We start from the raw sequence: 21,336 nt of genomic DNA, 5'->3' as shown, positions 1-21,336 counted from the left end.
TAATTCTTCAAGCACTAGAGTAAATGATAAGTATTCTTCTGCCACTGCCATTACTGGTGTAGAGATTTATGTTATAGCTGTGGTTACCTGCAGCTGAGCACCTATTCATACAAAGAAACAAGGGCGTTGCTAGGATCCAAAGAGATCCCGGGCACTCCAGACGGAAAATGGGTGTGACCGTGCACCAGAATGTGGGTGTGGTCATGGGTGGAGCTAAATTTACATGAACTTAAAAGCAGTCTAAGTGGGCCTGCCCAACAAACTGTTAAATGAAGCGCGCCCCCCTCACATAAATAGGCAGTGTCACTTAAACATAACTAGGCAGTTACCTGTCTTCTGTGCTGGCTGGTCTGGCTTTCTGCTAGGCAGGCTGGCAGTCTCCACATAGCATTCCCTGACCTTCTAATGGACCCCTTCCCATGCTCCCACGGGCCTCCCATTCAGGCACCACAACTCCCAGCATGCCTCCATAGAAGAACCATAGCTCTCTGCATGCGGCACCCAGCATACCTCAGATTAGATCCAGGGCATGTACCACTGATCTTTGGGCTAGCAACACCCCTGCAAAGAGAAGACCGCTCCACCGAGAAGCATATCAGAACATTACAAATCTACCACCCGATCAGAGTACCCGCATGCTTCTCCACATGCATATACATTAACAAGACGGAGATTCATATACCTGATGGCTCCGCCTCCAGCTTCTGGTCGCGGGAAATTAATGGTGAAAGCTCCCAGTTCCTCTGAGGTTCCGGTCACATGACTCAAGCGTCTTCCATCCAGGTGAGGTGTCAGCATACCCTGACCATCCGTGGCCACATAGAAGAAGATGGACAGCAACTGCCCTGGAGAAGGTGGAGCCTGCAGGACAAGGGAGGAGTCAGCAAGATCTGGTGTGTCTCTGCCCATTTATATAGAGAGAAGGGGAGGAGACTCCAGTGTATCTGTCCACCCCCCACACTCCCCCCCCCCTTACCTCTGGGGTCCCAGTGATCCTCCAACTCCAGTCTCCACCATGCTGGCCTCCCGGCCTCTTCACAAACTCTGTCATCAATGTGAAGCCTTTATCTCCAATCTCCTGAATCCCAAAACTGACTCCATCATGCAGCAGCCACCCATAGCGTGCCAGACCATCGCTCTGCTCACACGTGTGACGGAGGGAAGAGGAGCCCGACTGGGATACCCACATCAACCCTGCAAAGAGAAGAGGAGGATCAGGAGAGGAGACACAGGAGGGGGGTCAGGAGAAAGTAGAGAAGACACAGGAGGGGGTCAGGAGAAAGTAGAGGAAACACAGGAGCAGGGTCAGGAGAAAGTACAGGAGACACAGGAGGGAGGTCAGGAGAAAGCAGAGGAGACACAGGAGTGGGGTCAGGAGAAAGTAGAGGAGACACAGGATGGGGGTCAGGAGAAAGTAGAGGAGACACAGGAGCAGGGTCAGGAGAAAGCAGAGGAAACACAGGAGGGGGGTCAGGAGAAAGTAGAGGAGACACAGGAGGGGGGTCAGGAGAAAGTAGAGGAGACACAGGAGGGGGGTCAGGAGAAAGTAGAGGAGACACAGGATGGGGGTCAGGAGAAAGCAGAGGAGACACAGGATCGGGGTCAGGAGAAAGCAGAGGAAACACAGGAGGGGGGTCAGGAGAAAGTAGAGGAGACACAGGAGGGGGGTCAGGAGAAAGTAGAGGAGACACAGGAGGGGGGTCAGGAGAAAGTAGAGGAGACACAGGATGGGGGTCAGGAGAAAGCAGAGGAGACACAGGATCGGGGTCAGGAGAAAGTAGAGGAGACACAGGATGGGGGTCAGGAGAAAGTAGAAGAGACACAGGAGCGGGGTCAGGAGAAAGCAGAGGAGACACAGGAGGGGGGTCAGGAGAAAGTAGAAGAGACACAGGAGGGGGGTCAGGAGAAAGTAGAGGAGACACAGGAGGGGGGTCAAGCGAAAGTAGAGGAGACACAGGAGGGGGGTCAGGAGAAAGTAGAGGAGACACAGGAGGGGGGTCAGGAGAAAGTAGAGGAGACACAGGAGGGGGGTCAGGAGAAAGTAGAGAAGACACAGGAGGGGGGTCAGGAGAAAGTAGAGGAGACACAGGATGGGGGTCAGGAGAAAGTAGAGGAGACACAGGAGCAGGGTCAGGAGAAAGCAGAGGAGACACATCAACCCTGCAAAGAGAAGAGGAGGATCAGGAGAGCATCTAGGAGACACAGGAGGGGTTCAGGAGAAAGCAGAGGAGATACAGGAGGGGGGTCAGGAGAAAGTAGAGGAAAAACAGGAGCGGGGTCAGGAGAAAGCAAAGGAGACACAGGAGGGGGGTCAGGAGAAAGCAGAAGAGACACAGGAGGGGGGTCAGGAGAAAGTAGAGGAGACACAGGAGGGGGGGGGGGTCAGGAGAAAGTAGAGGAGACACAGGAGGGAGGTCAGGAGAAAGTAGAGGAGACACAGGATGGGGGTCAGGAGAAAGTAGAGGAGACACAGGAGCGGGGTCAGGAGAAAGCAGAGGAGACACAGGAGGGGGGTCAGGAGAAAGTAGAGGAGACACAGGAGGGGGGTCAGGAGAAAGTAGAGGAGACACAGGAGGGGGGTCAGGAGAAAGTAGAGGAGACACAGGAGGGGGGTCAGGAGAAAGTAGAGGAGACAGCGGGGGGGGGGGGGGGTCAGGAGAAAGTAGAGGAGACACAGGAGGGGGGTCAGGAGAAAGTAGAGGAGACACAGGAGGGGGGTCAGGAGAAAGTAGAGGAGACACCGGGGGGGGGGGGGGTCAGGAGAAAGTAGAGGAGACACAGGAGGGGGGTCAGGAGAAAGTAGAGGAGAAGAAGGAGGGGGGTCAGGACAGGAGAAAGTAGAGGAGACACAGGAGGGGGGTCAGGAGAAAGTAGAGGAGACACAGGAGGGGGGTCAGGAGAAAGTAGAGGAGACACAGGAGGGGGGTCAGGAGAAAGTAGAGGAGACACAGGAGGGGGGTCAGGAGAAAGTATTGAAGACACAGGAGGGGGGAGTCAGGAGACACACAGGAGGGGGGATCAGGACAGCATAGAGACAGTAGAGGAGACACAGGAGGGGGGTCAGGAGAAAGTAGAGGAGACACCGGGGGGGGGGGGGGGGGGTCAGGAGACACACAGGAGGGGGGGATCAGGACAGCATAGAGGAGACAGTAGAGAAGATACAGGAATGAATGCTGTAGGGAACAGGGGGAGAGCACACACAGGTTGGTGATTGTAATACGATTATGTCGGGCCAGCGTGATATACTGGTTTTCACAGTGTGCTGCTTCAGTGTTTTTAGATGTAAAGTCCTTCAGCCGCTCATGGTGGCGGAATGCCGAGACCCATGCTGAGGTACAAGCCTCTCGGCAGCGCTCTGACGTCACTGGAGCGCATCGCTCAGCTCCCATTGGATAAGCGGCGGATGCATTCCCAGTACGCGCTCCGTCGCTGTAAACAGTAGCCACATGCTTACTTTGCGCGTCAGCTGACATGCTGTAACTTGATTGGTTCTTTTGGATTCTTTTACTTGCTGATTGGTTAGTCCTTGTATAAAAGAGAGGCGAGTGCCCTTAGTTATTGCCCGTGATAGCCTTTACTGGGCTTGTTGCTATGATTGCACTCACACAAGTGTTTGTCTTGCTGCGGACTTCTGTCTCTTGACCAAGCTTCTTGCAGATTGGATTACCTGTTATCGACCCGGCTTGCACCTGACCTCACATCTTACTGGACTTCCCATTACCAACCTCGGTTTGTTTAAGGACATTGCATGAACGCTGCCTGGTCTGATCTCGGCCTGTAAGACCACGCACCTGTATTGTGATTATACTATCTTCTGGATTGCCTCAGCCCATAGGCCTCAGGTGACTATTCTAGTACACTGTGTCTGCATTACCTTGCTGTGTTTGGTGAATGCTATGTGGCAGGTTGTATGCTACATCTGCCTGCAGGGTTGTGTAGTTTGTTAGGTAGGAGTGTACGGAGGTGTTAGTGCTGGGTTATAGGTCAGTCATATGAGCATACAGTCTGTCCTATAGCGAGTAGCCAGACAAGCCTGACATTAGATCTTTCTGACAGTTTTACCTGTGCTGCATTGAACTATAATTACAAGCATTTCATAAATTCCAAAGCTTACAGATTACATGACGTTTGCAGTGTTGGTTCTTTTTTATGGAGACTTCTGCAATTTGCCCCAGCATGCTGTCACTGCACATCTGGGCCTTGTCCTGACTGATGGCAGCCCGTTCTTTCATCATCAATGCTAGGAGTCTGTCAGAAGTTGTCCTGACTGATGGCAGCCCGTTCTTTCATCAGCAATGCTAGGAGTCTGTCAGAAGTTGTCCTGACTGATGGCAGCCCGTTCTTTCATCATCAATGCTAGGAGTCTGTCAGAAGTTGTCCTGACTGATGGCAGCTCGTTCTTTCATCAATGCTAGGAGTCTGTCAGAAGTTGTCCTGACTGATGGCAGCCCGTTCTTTCATCAATGCTAGGAGTCTGTCAGAGGTTGTCCTGACTGATGTCAGCCCGTTCTTTCATCAATGCTAGGAGTCTGTCAGAAGTTGTCCTGACTGATGGCAGCCCGTTCTTTCATCAATGCTAGGAGTCTGTCAGAAGTTGTCCTGACTGATAGCAGCCCGTTCTTTCATCAATGCTAGGAGTCTGTCAGAAGTTGTCCTGACTGATGGCAGCCCGTTCTTTCATCATCAATGCTAGGAGTCTGTCAGAAGTTGTCCTGACTGATGGAAGCCCGTTCTTTCATCAGCAATGCTAGGAGTCTGTCAGAAGTTGTCCTGACTGATGGCAGCCCGTTCTTTCATCAATGCTAGGAGTCTGTCAGAAGTTGTCCTGACTGGTGGTAGCCTGTTCTTTCATCATCAATGCTAGGAGTCTGTCAGAAGTTGTCCTGACTGATGGCAGCCCGTTCTTTCATCAATGCTAGGAGTCTGTCAGAAGTTGTCCTGACTGATGGCAGCCCGTTCTTTCATCATCAATGCTAGGAGTCTGTCAGAAGTTGTCCTGACTGATGGCAGCCCGTTCTTTCATCATCAATGCTATGAGTCTGTCAGAAGTTGTCCTGACTGATGGCAGCCCGTTCTTTCATCATCAATGCTAGGAGTCTGTCAGAAGTTGTCCTGACTGATGGCAGCCCGTTCTTTCATCAATGCTAGGAGTCTGTCAGAAGTTGTCCTGACTGATGGCAGCCCGTTCTTTCATCATCAATGCTAGGAGTCTGTCAGAAGTTGTCCTGACTGATGGCAACCCGTTCTTTCATCAATGCTAGGAGTCTGTCAGAAGTTGTCCTGACTGATGGCAGCCCGTTCTTTCATCATCAATGCTAGGAGTCTGTCAGAAGTTGTCCTGACTGATAGCAGCCCGTTCTTTCATCATCAATGCTAGGAGTCTGTCAGAAGTTGTCCTGACTGATAGCAGCCCGTTCTTTCATCATCAATACTAGGAGTCTGTCAGAAGTTGTCCTGACTGATAGCAGCCCGTTCTTTCATCAATGCTAGGAGTCTGTCAGTTGTCCTGACTGATGGCAGCCCGTTCTTTCATCAATGCTAGGAGTCTGTCAGAAGTTGTCCTGACTGATGGCAGCCCGTTCTTTCATCATCAATGCTAGGAGTCTGTCAGAAGTTGTCCTGACTGATGGCAGCCCATTCTTTCATCAATGCTAGGAGTCTGTCAGAAGTTGTCCTGACTGATGGCAGCTCGTTCTTTCATCATCAATGCTAGGAGTCTGTCAGAAGTTGTCCTGACTGATGGCAGCCCGTTCTTTCATCATCAATGCTAGGAGTCTGTCAGAAGTTGTCCTGACTGATGGCAGCCCGTTCTTTCATCAATGCTAGGAGTCTGTCAGAAGTTGTCCTGACTGATGGCAGCCCGTTCTTTCATCAATGCTAGGAGTCTGTCAGAAGTTGTCCTGACTGATGGCAGCCCGTTCTTTCATCAATGCTAGGAGTCTGTCAGAAGTTGTCCTGACTGATGGCAGCCCGTTCTTTCATCAATGCTAGGAGTCTGTCAGAAGTTGTCCTGACTGATGGCAGCCCGTTCTTTCATCAGCAATGCTAGGAGTCTGTCAGAAGTTGTCCTGACTGATAGCAGCCCGTTCTTTCATCATCAATGCTAGGAGTCTGTCAGAAGTTGTCGTGACTGATAGCAGCCCGTTCTTTCATCATCAATGCTAGGAGTCTGTCAGTTGTCCTGACTGATGGCAGCCCGTTCTTTCATCAATGCTAGGAGTCTGTCAGAAGTTGTCCTGACTGATGGCAGCCCGTTCTTTCATCATCAATGCTAGGAGTCTGTCAGAAGTTGTCCTGACTGATGGCAGCCCATTCTTTCATCAATGCTAGGAGTCTGTCAGAAGTTGTCCTGACTGATGGCAGCTCGTTCTTTCATCATCAATGCTAGGAGTCTGTCGGAAGTTGTCCTGACTGATGGCAGCCCGTTCTTTCATCATCAATGCTAGGAGTCTGTCAGAAGTTGTCCTGACTGATGGCAGCCCGTTCTTTCATCAATGCTAGGAGTCTGTCAGAAGTTGTCCTGACTGATGGCAGCCCGTTCTTTCATCAATGCTAGGAGTCTGTCAGAAGTTGTCCTGACTGATGGCAGCCCGTTCTTTCATCAGCAATGCTAGGAGTCTGTCAGAAGTTGTCCTGACTGATGGCAGCCCGTTCTTTCATCAGCAATGCTAGGAGTCTGTCAGAAGTTGTCCTGACTGATGGCAGCTCGTTCTTTCATCAGCAATGCTAGGAATCTGTCAGAAGTTGTCCTGACTGATGGCAGCCCGTTCTTTCATCAGCAATGCTAGGAGTCTGTCAGAAGTTGTCCTGACTGATGGCAGCCCGTTCTTTCATCATCAATGCTAGGAGTCTGTCAGAAGTTGTCCTGACTGATGGCAGCCCGTTGTTTCATCAGCAATGCTAGGAGTCTGTCAGAAGTTGTCCTGACTGATGGCAGCTCGTTCTTTCATCATCAATGCTAGAAATCTGTCAGAAGTTGTCCTGACTGATGGCAGCCCGTTCTTTCATCAGCAATGCTAGGAGTCTGTCAGAAGTTGTCCTGACTGATGGCAGCTCGTTCTTTCATCATCAATGCTAGGAATCTGTCAGAAGTTGTCCTGACTGATGGCAGCTCGTTCTTTCATCATCAATCCTAGGAGTCTGTCAGAAGTTGTCCTGACTGATGGCAGCCCGTTCTTTCATCAGCAATGCTAGGAGTCTGTCAGAAGTTGTCCTGACTGATGGCAGCCCGTTCTTTCATCAGCAATGCTAGGAGTCTGTCAGAAGTTGTCCTGACTGATGGCAGCTCGTTCTTTCATCAGCAATGCTAGGAGTCTGTCAGAAGTTGTCCTGACTGATGGCAGCTCGTTCTTTCATCAATGCTAGGAGTCTGTCAGAAGTTGTCCTGACTGATGGCAGCCCGTTCTTTCATCAGCAATGCTAGGAGTCTGTCAGAAGTTGTCCTGACTGATGGCAGCCCGTTCTTTCATCAATGCTAGGAGTCTGTCAGAAGTTGTCCTGACTGATGGCAGCCCGTTCTTTCATCAATGCTAGGAGTCTGTCAGAAGTTGTCCTGACTGATGGCAGCCCGTTCTTTCATCAATGCTAGGAGTCTGACAGAAGTTGTCCTGACTGATGGCAGCCCGTTCTTTCATCAATGCTAGGAGTCTGACAGAAGTTGTCCTGACTGATGGCAGCCCGTTCTTTCATCAGCAATGCTAGGAGTCTGTCAGAAGTTGTCCTGACTGATGGCAGCCCGTTCTTTCAGCATCAATGCTAGGAGTCTGTCAGAAGTTGTCCTGACTGATGGCAGCTCGTTCTTTCATCATCAATGCAAGGAGTCTGTCAGAAGTTGTCCCGACTGATGGCAGCCCGTTCTTTCATCATCAATGCTAGGAGTCTGTCAGAAGTTGTCCTGAATGATGGCAGCCCGTTCTTTCATCATCAATGCTAGGAATCTGTCAGAAGTTGTCCTGACTGATGGCAGCCCGTTCTTTCATCAATGCTAGGAGTCTGTCAGAAGTTGTCCTGACTGATGGCAGCCCGTTCTTTCATCATCAATGCTAGGAGTCTGTCAGAAGTTGTCCTGACTGATGGCAGCCGGTTCTTTCATCAATGCTAGGAATCTGTCAGAAGTTGTCCTGACTGATGGCAGCCCGTTCTTTCATCAGCAATGCTAGGAGTCTGTCAGAAGTTGTCCTGACTGATGGCAGCTCGTTCTTTCATCATCAATGCTAGGAATCTGTCAGAAGTTGTCCTGACTGATGGCAGCTCGTTCTTTCATCATCAATGCTAGGAGTCAGTCAGAAGTTGTCCTGACTGATGGCAGCCCGTTCTTTCATCATCAATGCTAGGAGTCTGTCAAAAGTTGTCCAGACTGATGGCAGCCCGTTCTTTCATCAGCAATGCTAGGAGTCTGTCAGAAGTTGTCCTGACTGATGGCAGCTCGTTCTTTCATCATCAAAGCTAGGAGTCTGTCAGAAGTTGTCCTGACTGATGGCAGCTCGTTCTTTCATCATCAATGCTAGGAATCTGTCAGAAGTTGTCCTGACTGATGGCAGCCCGTTCTTTCATCAGCAATGCTAGGAGTCTGTCAGAAGTTGTCCTGACTGATGGCAGCTCGTTCTTTCATCATCAATGCTAGAAGTCTGTCAGAAGTTGTCCTGACTGATGGCAGCCCGTTCTTTCATCATCAATGCTAGGAGTCTGTCAGAAGTTGTCCTGACTGATGGCAGCTCGTTCTTTCATCATCAATGCAAGGAGTCTGTCAGAAGTTGTCCTGACTGATGGCAGCCCGTTCTTTCATCATCAATGCTAGGAATCTGTCAGAAGTTGTCCTGACTGATGGCAGCCCGTTCTTTCATCAATGCTAGGAGTCTGTCAGAAGTTGTCCTGACTGATGGCAGCCCGTTCTTTCATCATCAATGCTAGGAGTCTGTCAGAAGTTGTCCTGACTGATGGCAGCCCGTTCTTTCATCAATGCTAGGAATCTGTCAGAAGTTGTCCTGACTGATGGCAGCCCGTTCTTTCATCATCAATGCTAGGAGTCTGTCAGAAGTTGTCCTGACTGATGGCAGCCCGTTCTTTCATCATCAATGCTATGAGTCTGTCAGAAGTTGTCCTGACTGATGGCAGCCCGTTCTTTCATCAGCAATGCTAGGAGTCTGTCAGAAGTTGTCCTGACTGATGGCAGCTCGTTCTTTCATCATCAATGCTAGGAATCTGTCAGAAGTTGTCCTGACTGATGGCAGCCCGTTCTTTCATCAGCAATGCTAGGAGTCTGTCAGAAGTTGTCCTGACTGATGGCAGCTCGTTCTTTCATCATCAATGCTAGGAATCTGTCAGAAGTTGTCCTGACTGATGGCAGCTCGTTCTTTCATCATCAATGCTAGGAGTCTGTCAGAAGTTGTCCTGACTGATGGCAGCCCGTTCTTTCATCATCAATGCTAGGAGTCTGTCAGAAGTTGTCCTGACTGATGGCAGCCCGTTCTTTCATCAGCAATGCTAGGAGTCTGTCAGAAGTTGTCCTGACTGATGGCAGCTCGTTCTTTCATCATCAATGCTAGGAATCTGTCAGAAGTTGTCCTGACTGATGGCAGCTCGTTCTTTCATCATCAATGCTAGGAGTCTGTCAGAAGTTGTCCTGACTGATGGCAGCCCGTTCTTTCATCATCAATGCTAGGAGTCTGTCAGAAGTTGTCCTGACTGATGGCAGCTCGTTCTTTCATCAGCAATGCTAGGAGTCTGTCAGAAGTTGTCCTGACTGATGGCAGCCCGTTCTTTCATCAATGCTAGGAGTCTGTCAGAAGTTGTCCTGACTGATGGCAGCCCGTTCTTTCATCAATGCTAGGAGTCTGTCAGAAGTTGTCCTGACTGATGGCAGCCCGTTCTTTCATCAGCAATGCTAGGATTCTGTCAGAAGTTGTCCTGACTGATGGCAGCCCGTTCTTTCAGCATCAATGCTAGGCGTCTGTCAGAAGTTGTACTGACTGATGGCAGCTCGTTCTTTCATCATCAATGCTAGGAGTCTGTCAGAAGTTGTCCTGACTGATGGCAGCCCGTTCTTTCATCATCAATGCTAGGAGTCTGTCAGAAGTTGTCCTGACTGATGGCAGCCCGTTCTTTCATCATCAATGCTAGGAGTCTGTCAGAAGTTGTCCTGACTGATGGCAGCCCGTTCTTTCATGAATGCTAGGAGTCTGTCAGAAGTTGTCCTGACTGATGGCAGCCCGTTCTTTCATCATCAATGCTAGGAGTCTGTCAGAAGTTGTCCTGACTGATGGCAGCCCGTTCTTTCATCAATGCTAGGAATCTGTCAGAAGTTGTCCTGACTGATGGCAGCCCGTTCTTTCATCATCAATGCTATGAGTCTGTCAGAAGTTGTCCTGACTGATGGCAGCCCGTTCTTTCATGAATGCTAGGAGTCTGTCAGAAGTTGTCCTGACTGATGGCAGCCCGTTCTTTCATCATCAATGCTAGGAGTCTGTCAGAAGTTGTCCTGACTGATGGCAGCCCGTTCTTTCATCAATGCTAGGAATCTGTCAGAAGTTGTCCTGACTGATGGCAGCCCGTTCTTTCATCATCAATGCTATGAGTCTGTCAGAAGTTGTCCTGACTGATGGCAGCCCGTTCTTTCATCATCAATGCTAGGAGTCTGTCAGAAGTTGTCCTGACTGATGGCAGCCCGTTCTTTCATCAGCAATGCTAGGAGTCTGTCAGAAGTTGTCCTGACTGATGGCAGCCCGTTCTTTCATCATCAATGCTAGAAGTCTGTCAGAAGTTGTCCTGACTGATAGCAGCCCGTTCTTTCATCAATGCTAGGAGTCTGTCAGAGGTTGTCCTGACTGATGGCAGCCCGTTCTTTCATCATCAATGCTAGGAGTCTGTCAGAAGTTGTCCTGACTGATGGCAGCCCGTTCTTTCATCATCAATGCTAGGAGTCTGTCAGAGGTTGTCCTGACTGATGGCAGCCCGTTCTTTCATCATCAATGCTAGGAGTCTGTCAGAGGTTGTCCTGACTGATGGCAGCCCGTTCTTTCCTCATTAATGCTAGGAGTCTGTCAGAAGTTGTCCTAACTGATGGCAGCCCGTTCTTTCATTAATGCTAGGAGTCTGTCAGAAGTTGTCCTGACTGGTGGCAGCCCGTTCTTTCATCAGCAATGCTAGGAGTCTGTCAGAAGTTGTCCTGACTGATGGCAGCCCGTTCTTTCATCATCAATGCTAGAAGTCTGTCAGAAGTTGTCCTGACTGATAGCAGCCCGTTCTTTCATCAATGCTAGGAGTCTGTCAGAAGTTGTCCTGACTGATGGCAGCCCGTTCTTTCATCAATGCTAGGAGTCTGTCAGAAGTTGTCCTGACTGATGGCAGCCCGTTCTTTCATCATCAATGCTAGGAGTCTGTCAGAAGTTGTCCTGACTGATGGCAGCCCGTTCTTTCATCAATGCTAGGAGTCTGTCAGAAGTTGTCCTGACTGGTGGCAGCCCGTTCTTTCATCAGCAATGCTAGGAGTCTGTCAGAAGTTGTCCTGACTGGTGGCAGCCCGTCCTGACACCTAGCATTGCCCGTTCTTTCATCAATGCTAGGAGTCTTTCAGAAGTTGTCCTGACTGGTGGCAGCCCGTTCTTTCATCAGCAATGCTAGGAGTCTGTCAGAAGTTGTCCTGACTGATAGCAGCCCGTTCTTTCATCAATGCTAGGAGTCTGTCAGAAGTTGTCCTGACTGATAGCAGCCCGTTCTTTCATCAATGCTAGGAGTCTGTCAGAAGTTGTCCTGACTGATGGCAGCCCGTTCTTTCATCAATGCTAGGAGTCTGTCAGAGGTTGTCCTGACTGATGGCAGCCCGTTCTTTCATCATCAATGCTAGGAGTCTGTCAGAAGTTGTCCTGACTGATGGCAGCCCGTTCTTTCATCATCAATGCTAGGAGTCTGTCAGAAGTTGTCCTGACTGATGGCAGCCCGTTCTTTCATCATCAATGCTAGGAGTCTTGTCAGAAGTTGTCCTGACTGATGGCAGCCCGTTCTTTCATCAGCAATGCTAGGAGTCTGTCAGAAGTTGTCCTGACTGATGGCAGCCCGTTCTTTCATCATCAATGCTAGAAGTCTGTCAGAAGTTGTCCTGACTGATAGCAGCCCGTTCTTTCATCAATGCTAGGAGTCTGTCAGAGGTTGTCCTGACTGATGGCAGCCCGTTCTTTCATCATCAATGCTAGGAGTCTGTCAGAAGTTGTCCTGACTGATGGCAGCCCGTTCTTTCATCATCAATGCTAGGAGTCTGTCAGAGGTTGTCCTGACTGATGGCAGCCCGTTCTTTCATCATCAATGCTAGGAGTCTGTCAGAGGTTGTCCTGACTGATGGCAGCCCGTTCTTTCCTCATTAATGCTAGGAGTCTGTCAGAAGTTGTCCTGACTGATGGCAGCCCGTTCTTTCATCAATGCTAGGAGTCTGTCAGAAGTTGTCCTGACTGGTGGCAGCCCGTTCTTTCATCAGCAATGCTAGGAGTCTGTCAGAAGTTGTCCTGACTGATGGCAGCCCGTTCTTTCATCATCAATGCTAGAAGTCTGTCAGAAGTTGTCCTGACTGATAGCAGCCCGTTCTTTCATCAATGCTAGGAGTCTGTCAGAAGTTGTCCTGACTGATGGCAGCCCGTTCTTTCATCAATGCTAGGAGTCTGTCAGAAGTTGTCCTGACTGATGGCAGCCCGTTCTTTCATCATCAATGCTAGGAGTCTGTCAGAAGTTGTCCTGACTGATGGCAGCCCGTTCTTTCATCAATGCTAGGAGTCTGTCAGAAGTTGTCCTGACTGGTGGCAGCCCGTTCTTTCATCAGCAATGCTAGGAGTCTGTCAGAAGTTGTCCTGACTGGTGGCAGCCCGTCCTGACTCCTAGCATTGCCCGTTCTTTCATCAATGCTAGGAGTCTTTCAGAAGTTGTCCTGACTGGTGGCAGCCCGTTCTTTCATCAGCAATGCTAGGAGTCTGTCAGAAGTTGTCCTGACTGATAGCAGCCCGTTCTTTCATCAATGCTAGGAGTCTGTCAGAAGTTGTCCTGACTGATAGCAGCCCGTTCTTTCATCAATGCTAGGAGTCTGTCAGAAGTTGTCCTGACTGATGGCAGCCCGTTCTTTCATCAATGCTAGGAGTCTGTCAGAGGTTGTCCTGACTGATGGCAGCCCGTTCTTTCATCATCAATGCTAGGAGTCTGTCAGAAGTTGTGGGGTTTTGTTTGTCCACCCCTCCAGCCGAACTGGATTAAAGGACAACTGTAGTGAGAAGTATATGGAGGCTGCCATACTTATTTCCTTATAAGCAATACCAGTTGCCTGGCTGTCATACTGATCCACTGCCTATAATACTTTTATCTATAGCCCCTGAACAAGCATGCAGTAGATCAGGTGTTTCTGGCATTTTGTCAGATGTAACAAGATTAGCTGCATGCTTGTTTCTGGTTTGTTTCAGACACTACTGCAGCCAAATAGACCAGCAGGGATGCCAGGCAACTGGTATTGCTTAAAAGGAAAGAAATGTGGTGGCCTCCATATACCTCTCACTTCAGCTGTCCTTTAAGGTCTGGAACATGGACCCAAAATGTCAATATTTTGTTCCCCAAACCACTTAGGTATCACTTTGGCCCCATTTCCACTAGCCCCAGATTACAGGCGGTTTCTGATGACTGGGTGTGCGTGCTTGCAGGTCAACATGGTTAACAAAGGAAGATCAATAATTTCAAGCATCACCCTCCTGTTAAAGCATCCAGCCTGCTCAACTCAATCAGCAGGACAGAATGATCTCCAACCTTGTGCTCCTCAACCCTCTCACCTCTGTTATCGGGCAACTGAAGAGAGAGGTACATGGAGGCTGCCATATTTATTTCCTTTTCAGCAATACCAGTTGCCTGGCAGCCCTACAGATCATCTGCCTCTAATACTATAAGCCATAGCCCCTGAACAAGCATGCAGCAGATCAGGTGTATCTGACATTATCGTCAGATCTGACAAGATTACCTGCATGCTTGTTTCTGGTGTGTGATTCAGACACTACTGCAGGCAAATAGAACACCAGGGCTGCCAGGCAACTGGTATTGCTTAAAAGGAAATAAATATGGTAGCCTCCGTATACTTCGTACTTCAGTTGTCCTTTAACCACTTGAGGACCACAGTGCTAAACCCCTCTAAAGACCAGGCTTTTTTTTTAATAAAATGGCCACTGCAGCTTTAAGGCCAAGCTGCAGGGCCGCACAACTCAGCACACGAGTGATCCCTCCCCCCCCCCCCCCCTTTTCTCCAATAAAAATAAATACAAATAAATATTTGTTGAAAAAAAAAAAGGGGGTCGATCAGACCCCACCAACAGAGAGCTCTGTTGGTGGGGTCTTATCGACCCCCATTTTTTTTTAAAACAAATATGTATTTGTATTTATTTTTATTAAAAATATCTATTTTTTTATTTGTTTTCTTCCCTTCTGCCTATGAGAGCCGATCGCTCTCTTGTCCCCCCCCAGGGGGACAGCCGTGTCACACACAGTGCACCGCTGCTGCTGATCGCAATACTGTACTATGTAAACAGACGGGTATTACGCCCTTTAATAGTCTCCCGAGCGGCAATAGCTCGGAGACTGAAGGCGGGGTGGAGCTACGCCCCCCGAGATTAGCGCGCACCCTACGCGCAATCTCCTTCACTAGCTGGCTCCAGGACCTGACGCCAATTGGTGTGACGCGGTCGTTAGGTAGTTAAAGTGTACCCGAGCCATATTGAGGTCTCTCTCCATCCTCTAATGTGTCCTCCCCGACAATCATATCAGGGCTGGGCACCTCCTCTTCTATCAGCATGGCCACGCAGGAGCCGCTCATTTACGGCTGCGCTGGTAACAGGAGAGGAGCGTGGCCCCAATGTGGAGGGGGGATATCGTAGCACCGAGGGAAGCCACCATAGAATCCTGAGGCTGCCCTCTCTTTAGGCAAGTATCTCTCTATGAACCTCAGCTTTTGCTTGGGATCCCTTTAACATGAAGATTGCTGAAATGATCTCAGCAGGTCCTTCTTAGGCAGGGCTGAAATGCAGTGGAGATGGGATTCTGGAGGGAACAAGCTCAATTATATGGCAAAGTAGGACTTTATAATTCAGGTGATCTTTCCTCATAACATTCTGGAGTATTGCAGAATACCATCATAAACACTGAAGCAGCAAAGTGTGTGAGAAGCAGTATCTATGGCACTCTCTGATCTCCTGGTCACTGCTGTACATACATCAGTAACAATGCTTGTGTGAGAAGCAGTATATGTGGCACTCTCTGATCTCCTGGCCACGGCTGTACATACATCAGGGACAATGCTTGTGTGAGAAGCAGTATATGTGGCACTCTCTGATCTCCTGGCCACGGCTGTACATACATCAGGGACAAGGCTTGTGTGAGAAGCAGTATATGTGGCACTCTCTGATCTCCTGGCCACGGCTGTACATACATCAGTAACAATGCTTGTGTGAGAAGCAGTATATGTGGCACTCTCTGATCTCCTGGCCACGGCTGTACATACATCAGTAACAATGCTTGTGTGAGAAGCAGTATATGTGGCACTCTCTGATCTCCTGGCCACGGCTGTACATACATCAGTAACAAGGCTTGTGTGAGAAGCAGTATATGTGGCACTCTCTGATCTCCTGGCCACGGCTGTACATACATCAGTAACAATGCTTGTGTGAGAAGCAGTATACGTGGCACTCTCTGATCTCCTGGCCACAGCTTTACATACATCAGTAACAATGCTTGTGTGAGAAGCAGTATATGTGGCACTCTCTGATCTCCTGGCCACGGCTGTACATACATCAGTAACAAGGCTTGTGTGAGAAGCAGTATATGTGGCACTCTCTGATCTCCTGGCCACGGCTGTACATACATCAGTAACAATGCTTGTGTGAGAAGCAGTATATGTGGCACTCTCTGATCTCCTGGCCACGGCTGTACATACATCAGGGACAATGCTTGTGTGAGAAGCAGTATATGTGGCACTCTCTGATCTCCTGGCCACGGCTGTACATACATCAGGGACAATGCTTGTGTGAGAAGCAGTATATGTGGCACTCTCTGATCTCCTGGCCACGGCTGTACATACATCAGGGACAAGGCTTGTGTGAGAAGCAATATATGTGGCACTCTCTGATCTCCTGGCCACGGCTGTACATACATCAGGGACAAGGCTTGTGTGAGAAGCAGTATATGTGGCACTCTCTGATCTCCTGGCCACGGCTGTACATACATCAGTAACAATGCTTGTGTGAGAAGCAGTATATGTGGCACTCTCTGATCTCCTGGCCACGGCTGTACATACATCAGTAACAATGCTTGTGTGAGAAGCAGTATATGTGGCACTCTCTGATCTCCTGGCCACGGCTGTACATACATCAGTAACAATGGTTGTGTGAGAAGCAGTATATGTGGCACTCTCTGATCTCCTGGCCACGGCTGTACATACATCAGTAACAAGGCTTGTGTGAGAAGCAGTATATGTGGCACTCTCTGATCTCCTGGCCACGGCTGTACATACATCAGTAACAATGCTTGTGTGAGAAGCAGTATATGTGGCACTCTCTGATGATCTGGCCACGGCTGTACATACATCAGTAACAATGCTTGTGTGAGAAGCAGTATATGTGGCACTCTCTGATCTCCTGGCCACGGCTGTACATACATCAGGGACAATTCTTGTGTGAGAAGCAGTATACGTGGCACTCTCTGATCTCCTGGCCACGGATGTACATACATCAGGGACAATGCTTGTGTGAGAAGCAGTATATGTGGCACTCTCTGATCTCCTGGCCACGGCTGTACATACATCAGGGACAATACTTGTGTGAGAAGCAGTATATGCGGCACTCTCTGATCTCCTGGCCACGGCTGTACATACATCAGGGACAATGCTTGTGTGAAAAGCAGTATACGTGGCACTCTCTGATGATCTGGCCACGGCTGTACATACATCAGGGACAATGCTTGTGTGAGAAGCAGTATATGTGGCACTCTCTGATCTCCTGGCCACGGCTGTACATACATCAGTAACAATGCTTGTGTGAGAAGCAGTATATGTGGCACTCTCTGATCTCCTGGCCACGGCTGTACATACATCAGGGACAATGCTTGTGTGAGAAGCAGTATATGTGGCACTCTCTGATCTCCTGGCCATGGCTGTACATACATCAGGGACAAGGCTTGTGTGAGAAGCAGTATATGTGGCACTCTCTGATCTCCTGGCCACGGCTGTACATACATCAGTAACAATGCTTGTGTGAGAAGCAGTATATGTGGCACTCTCTGATCTCCTGGCCACGGCTGTACATACATCAGTAACAATGCTTGTGTGAGAAGCAGTATATGTGGCACTCTCTGATCTCCTGGCCACGGCTGTACATACATCAGTAACAAGGCTTGTGTGAGAAGCAGTATATGTGGCACTCTCTGATCTCCTGGCCACGGCTGTACATACATCAGTAACAATGCTTGTGTGAGAAGCAGTATACGTGGCACTCTCTGATCTCCTGGCCACAGCTTTACATACATCAGTAACAATGCTTGTGTGAGAAGCAGTATATGTGGCACTCTCTGATCTCCTGGCCACGGCTGTACATACATCAGGGACAATGCTTGTGTGAGAAGCAGTATCTGTGGCACTCTCTGATCTCCTGGCCACGGCTGTACATACATCAGGGACAATGCTTGTGTGAGAAGCAGTATATGTGGCACTCTCTGATCTCCTGGCCACGGCTGTACATACATCAGTAACAAGGCTTGTGTGAGAAGCAGTATATGTGGCACTCTCTGATCTCCTGGCCACGGCTGTACATACATCAGGGACAATGCTTGTGTGAGAAGCAGTATATGTGGCACTCTCTGATCTCCTGGCCACGGCTGTACATACATCAGGGACATGACTTGTGTGAGAAGCAGTATATGTGGCACTCTCTGATCTCCTGGCCACGGCTGTACATACATCAGGGACAATGCTTGTGTGAGAAGCAGTATATGTGGCACTCTCTGATCTCCTGGCCACGGCTGTACATACATCAGTAACAATGCTTGTGTGAGAAGCAGTATATGTGGCACTCTCTGATCTCCTGGCCACGGCTGTACATACATCAGGGACAATGCTTGTGTGAGAAGCAGTATATGTGGCACTCTCTGATCTCCTGGCCACGGCTGTACATACATCAGGGACAATGCTTGTGTGAGAAGCAGTATATGTGGCACTCTCTGATCTCCTGGCCACGGCTGTACATACATCAGGGACAAGGCTTGTGTGAGAAGCAATATATGTGGCACTCTCTGATCTCCTGGCCACGGCTGTACATACATCAGGGACAAGGCTTGTGTGAGAAGCAGTATATGTGGCACTCTCTGATCTCCTGGCCACGGCTGTACATACATCAGGGACAAGGCTTGTGTGAGAAGCAATATATGTGGCACTCTCTGATCTCCTGGCCACGGCTGTACATACATCAGGGACAAGGCTTGTGTGAGAAGCAGTATATGTGGCACTCTCTGATCTCCTGGCCACGGCTGTACATACATCAGTAACAATGCTTGTGTGAGAAGCAGTATATGTGGCACTCTCTGATCTCCTGGCCACGGCTGTACATACATCAGTAACAATGCTTGTGTGAGAAGCAGTATATGTGGCACTCTCTGATCTCCTGGCCACGGCTGTACATACATCAGTAACAATGCTTGTGTGAGAAGCAGTATATGTGGCACTCTCTGATCTCCTGGCCACGGCTGTACATACATCAGTAACAATGCTTGTGTGAGAAGCAGTATATGTGGCACTCTCTGATCTCCTGGCCACGGCTGTACATACATCAGGGACAATTCTTGTGTGAGAAGCAGTATACGTGGCACTCTCTGATCTCCTGGCCACGGCTGTACATACATCAGGGACAATGCTTGTGTGAGAAGCAGTATATGTGGCACTCTCTGATCTCCTGGCCACGGCTGTACATACATCAGGGACAATACTTGTGTGAGAAGCAGTATACGCGGCACTCTCTGATCTCCTGGCCACGGCTGTACATACATCAGGGACAATGCTTGTGTGAAAAGCAGTATACGTGGCACTCTCTGATCTCCTGGCCACGGCTGTACATACATCAGGGACAATGCTTGTGTGAGAAGCAGTATATGTGGCACTCTCTGATCTCCTGGCCACGGCTGTACATACATCAGGGACAATTCTTGTGTGAGAAGCAGTATACGTGGCACTCTCTGATCTCCTGGCCACGACTGTACATACATCAGTAACAATGCTTGTGTGAGAAGCAGTATATGTGGCACTCTCTGATCTCCTGGCCACGGCTGTACATACATCAGGGACAAGGCTTGTGTGAGAAGCAATATATGTGGCACTCTCTGATCTCCTGGCCACGGCTGTACATACATCAGGGACAATGCTTGTGTGAGAAGCAGTATATGTGGCACTCTCTGATCTCCTGGCCACGGCTGTACATACATCAGGGACAATGCTTGTGTGAGAAGCAGTATATGTGGCACTCTCTGATCTCCTGGCCACGGCTGTACATACATCAGGGACAATGCTTGTGTGAGAAGCAGTATACGTGGCACTCTCTGATCTCCTGGCCACAGCTTTACATACATCAGTAACAATGCTTGTGTGAGAAGCAGTATATGTGGCACTCTCTGATCTCCTGGCCACGGCTGTACATACATCAGGGACAATGCTTGTGTGAGAAGCAGTATCTGTGGCACTCTCTGATCTCCTGGCCACGGCTGTACATACATCAGGGACAATGCTTGTGTGAGAAGCAGTATATGTGGCACTCTCTGATCTCCTGGCCACGGCTGTACATACATCAGGGACAATGCTTGTGTGAGAAGCAGTATCTGTGGCACTCTCTGATCTCCTGGCCACGGCTGTACATACATCAGGAGCAATGCTTGTGTGAGAAGCAGTATATGTGGCACTCTCTGATCTCCTGGCCACGGCTGTACATACATCAGGGACAATGCTTGTGTGAGAAGCAGTATATGTGGCACTCTCTGATCTCCTGGCCACGGCTGTACATACATCAGTAACAATGCTTGTGTGAGAAGCAGTATACGTGGCACTCTCTGATCTCCTGGCCACGGCTGTACATACATCAGGAGCAATGCTTGTGTGAGAAGCAGTATATGTGGCACTCTCTGATCTCCTGGCCACGGCTGTACATACATCAGGGACAATGCTTGTGTGAGAAGCAGTATATGTGGCACTCTCTGATCTCCTGGCCACGGCTGTACATACATCAGTGACAATGCTTGTGTGAGAAGCAGTATATGTGGCACTCTCTGATCTCCTGGCCACAGCTGTACATACATCAGTAACAAGGCTTGTGTGAGAAGCAGTATATGTGGCACTCTCTGATCTCCTGGCCACAGCTGTACATACATCAGTAACAAGGCTTGTGTGAGAAGCAGTATATGTGGCACTCTCTGATCTCCTGGCCACAGCTGTACATACATCAGTAACAAGGCTTGTGTGAGAAGCAGTATATGTGGCACTCTCTGATCTCCTGGCCACGGCTGTACATACATCAGTAACAAGGCTTGTGTGAGAAGCAGTATATGTGGCACTCTCTGATTTCCTGGCCACGGCTGTACATACATCAGGGACAATGCTTGTGTGAGAAGCAGTATATGTGGCACTCTCTGATCTCCTGGCCACGGCTGTACATACATCAGTAACAATGCTTGTGTGAGAAGCAGTATATGTGGCACTCTCTGATCTCCTGGCCACGGCTGTACATACATCAGTAACAATGCTTGTGTGAGAAGCAGTATATGTGGCACTCTCTGATCTCCTGGCCACGGCTGTACATACATCAGTAACAATGCTTGTGTGAGAAGCAGTATATGTGGCACTCTCTGATCTCCTGGCCACGGCTGTACATACATCAGGGACAAGGCTTGTGTGAGAAGCAGTATACGTGGCACTCTCTGATCTCCTGGCCACGGCTGTACATACATCAGGGACAATGCTTGTGTGAGAAGCAGTATATGTGGCACTCTCTGATCTCCTGGCCACGGCTGTACATACATCAGGGACAATGCTTGTGTGAGAAGCAGTATATGTGGCACTCTCTGATCTCCTGGCCACGGCTGTACATACATCAGGGACAATGCTTGTGTGAGAAGCAGTATATGTGGCACTCTCTGATCTCCTGGCCACGGCTGTACATACATCAGGGACAATGCTTGTGTGAGAAGCAGTATATGTGGCACTCTCTGATCTCCTGGCCACGGCTGTACATACATCAGGGACAATGCTTGTGTGAGAAGCAGTATATGTGGCACTCTCTGATCTCCTGGCCACGGCTGTAC

At 49.3% G+C, this 21,336-nt stretch overlaps 1 protein-coding gene across 1 annotated transcript in view; it reads right to left on the bottom strand.

Annotated features, from left to right (window-relative positions):
* Nucleotides 1–21,336, bottom strand: part of MOGS (mannosyl-oligosaccharide glucosidase) — a 37,361-nt gene that overhangs the window by 2,713 nt on the left and 13,312 nt on the right. Inside the window, exons 3-4 of the mRNA XM_068273555.1 lie at nucleotides 977–1,194; nucleotides 683–861 (exon numbers count right to left, since the gene is read on the bottom strand). Of these exons, the coding sequence (XP_068129656.1) occupies nucleotides 683–861; nucleotides 977–1,194 (397 nt within the window). The remainder of the gene's footprint in view (nucleotides 1–682; nucleotides 862–976; nucleotides 1,195–21,336) is intronic.

This window comes from Hyperolius riggenbachi, chromosome 1 (genome assembly GCF_040937935.1).
Source record: "Hyperolius riggenbachi isolate aHypRig1 chromosome 1, aHypRig1.pri, whole genome shotgun sequence".
NCBI lineage: Eukaryota > Metazoa > Chordata > Amphibia > Anura > Hyperoliidae > Hyperolius > Hyperolius riggenbachi.
The sequence above is the reverse complement of the archived record's forward strand: the minus strand, read 5'-3'. Positions and strand labels throughout refer to the sequence as shown.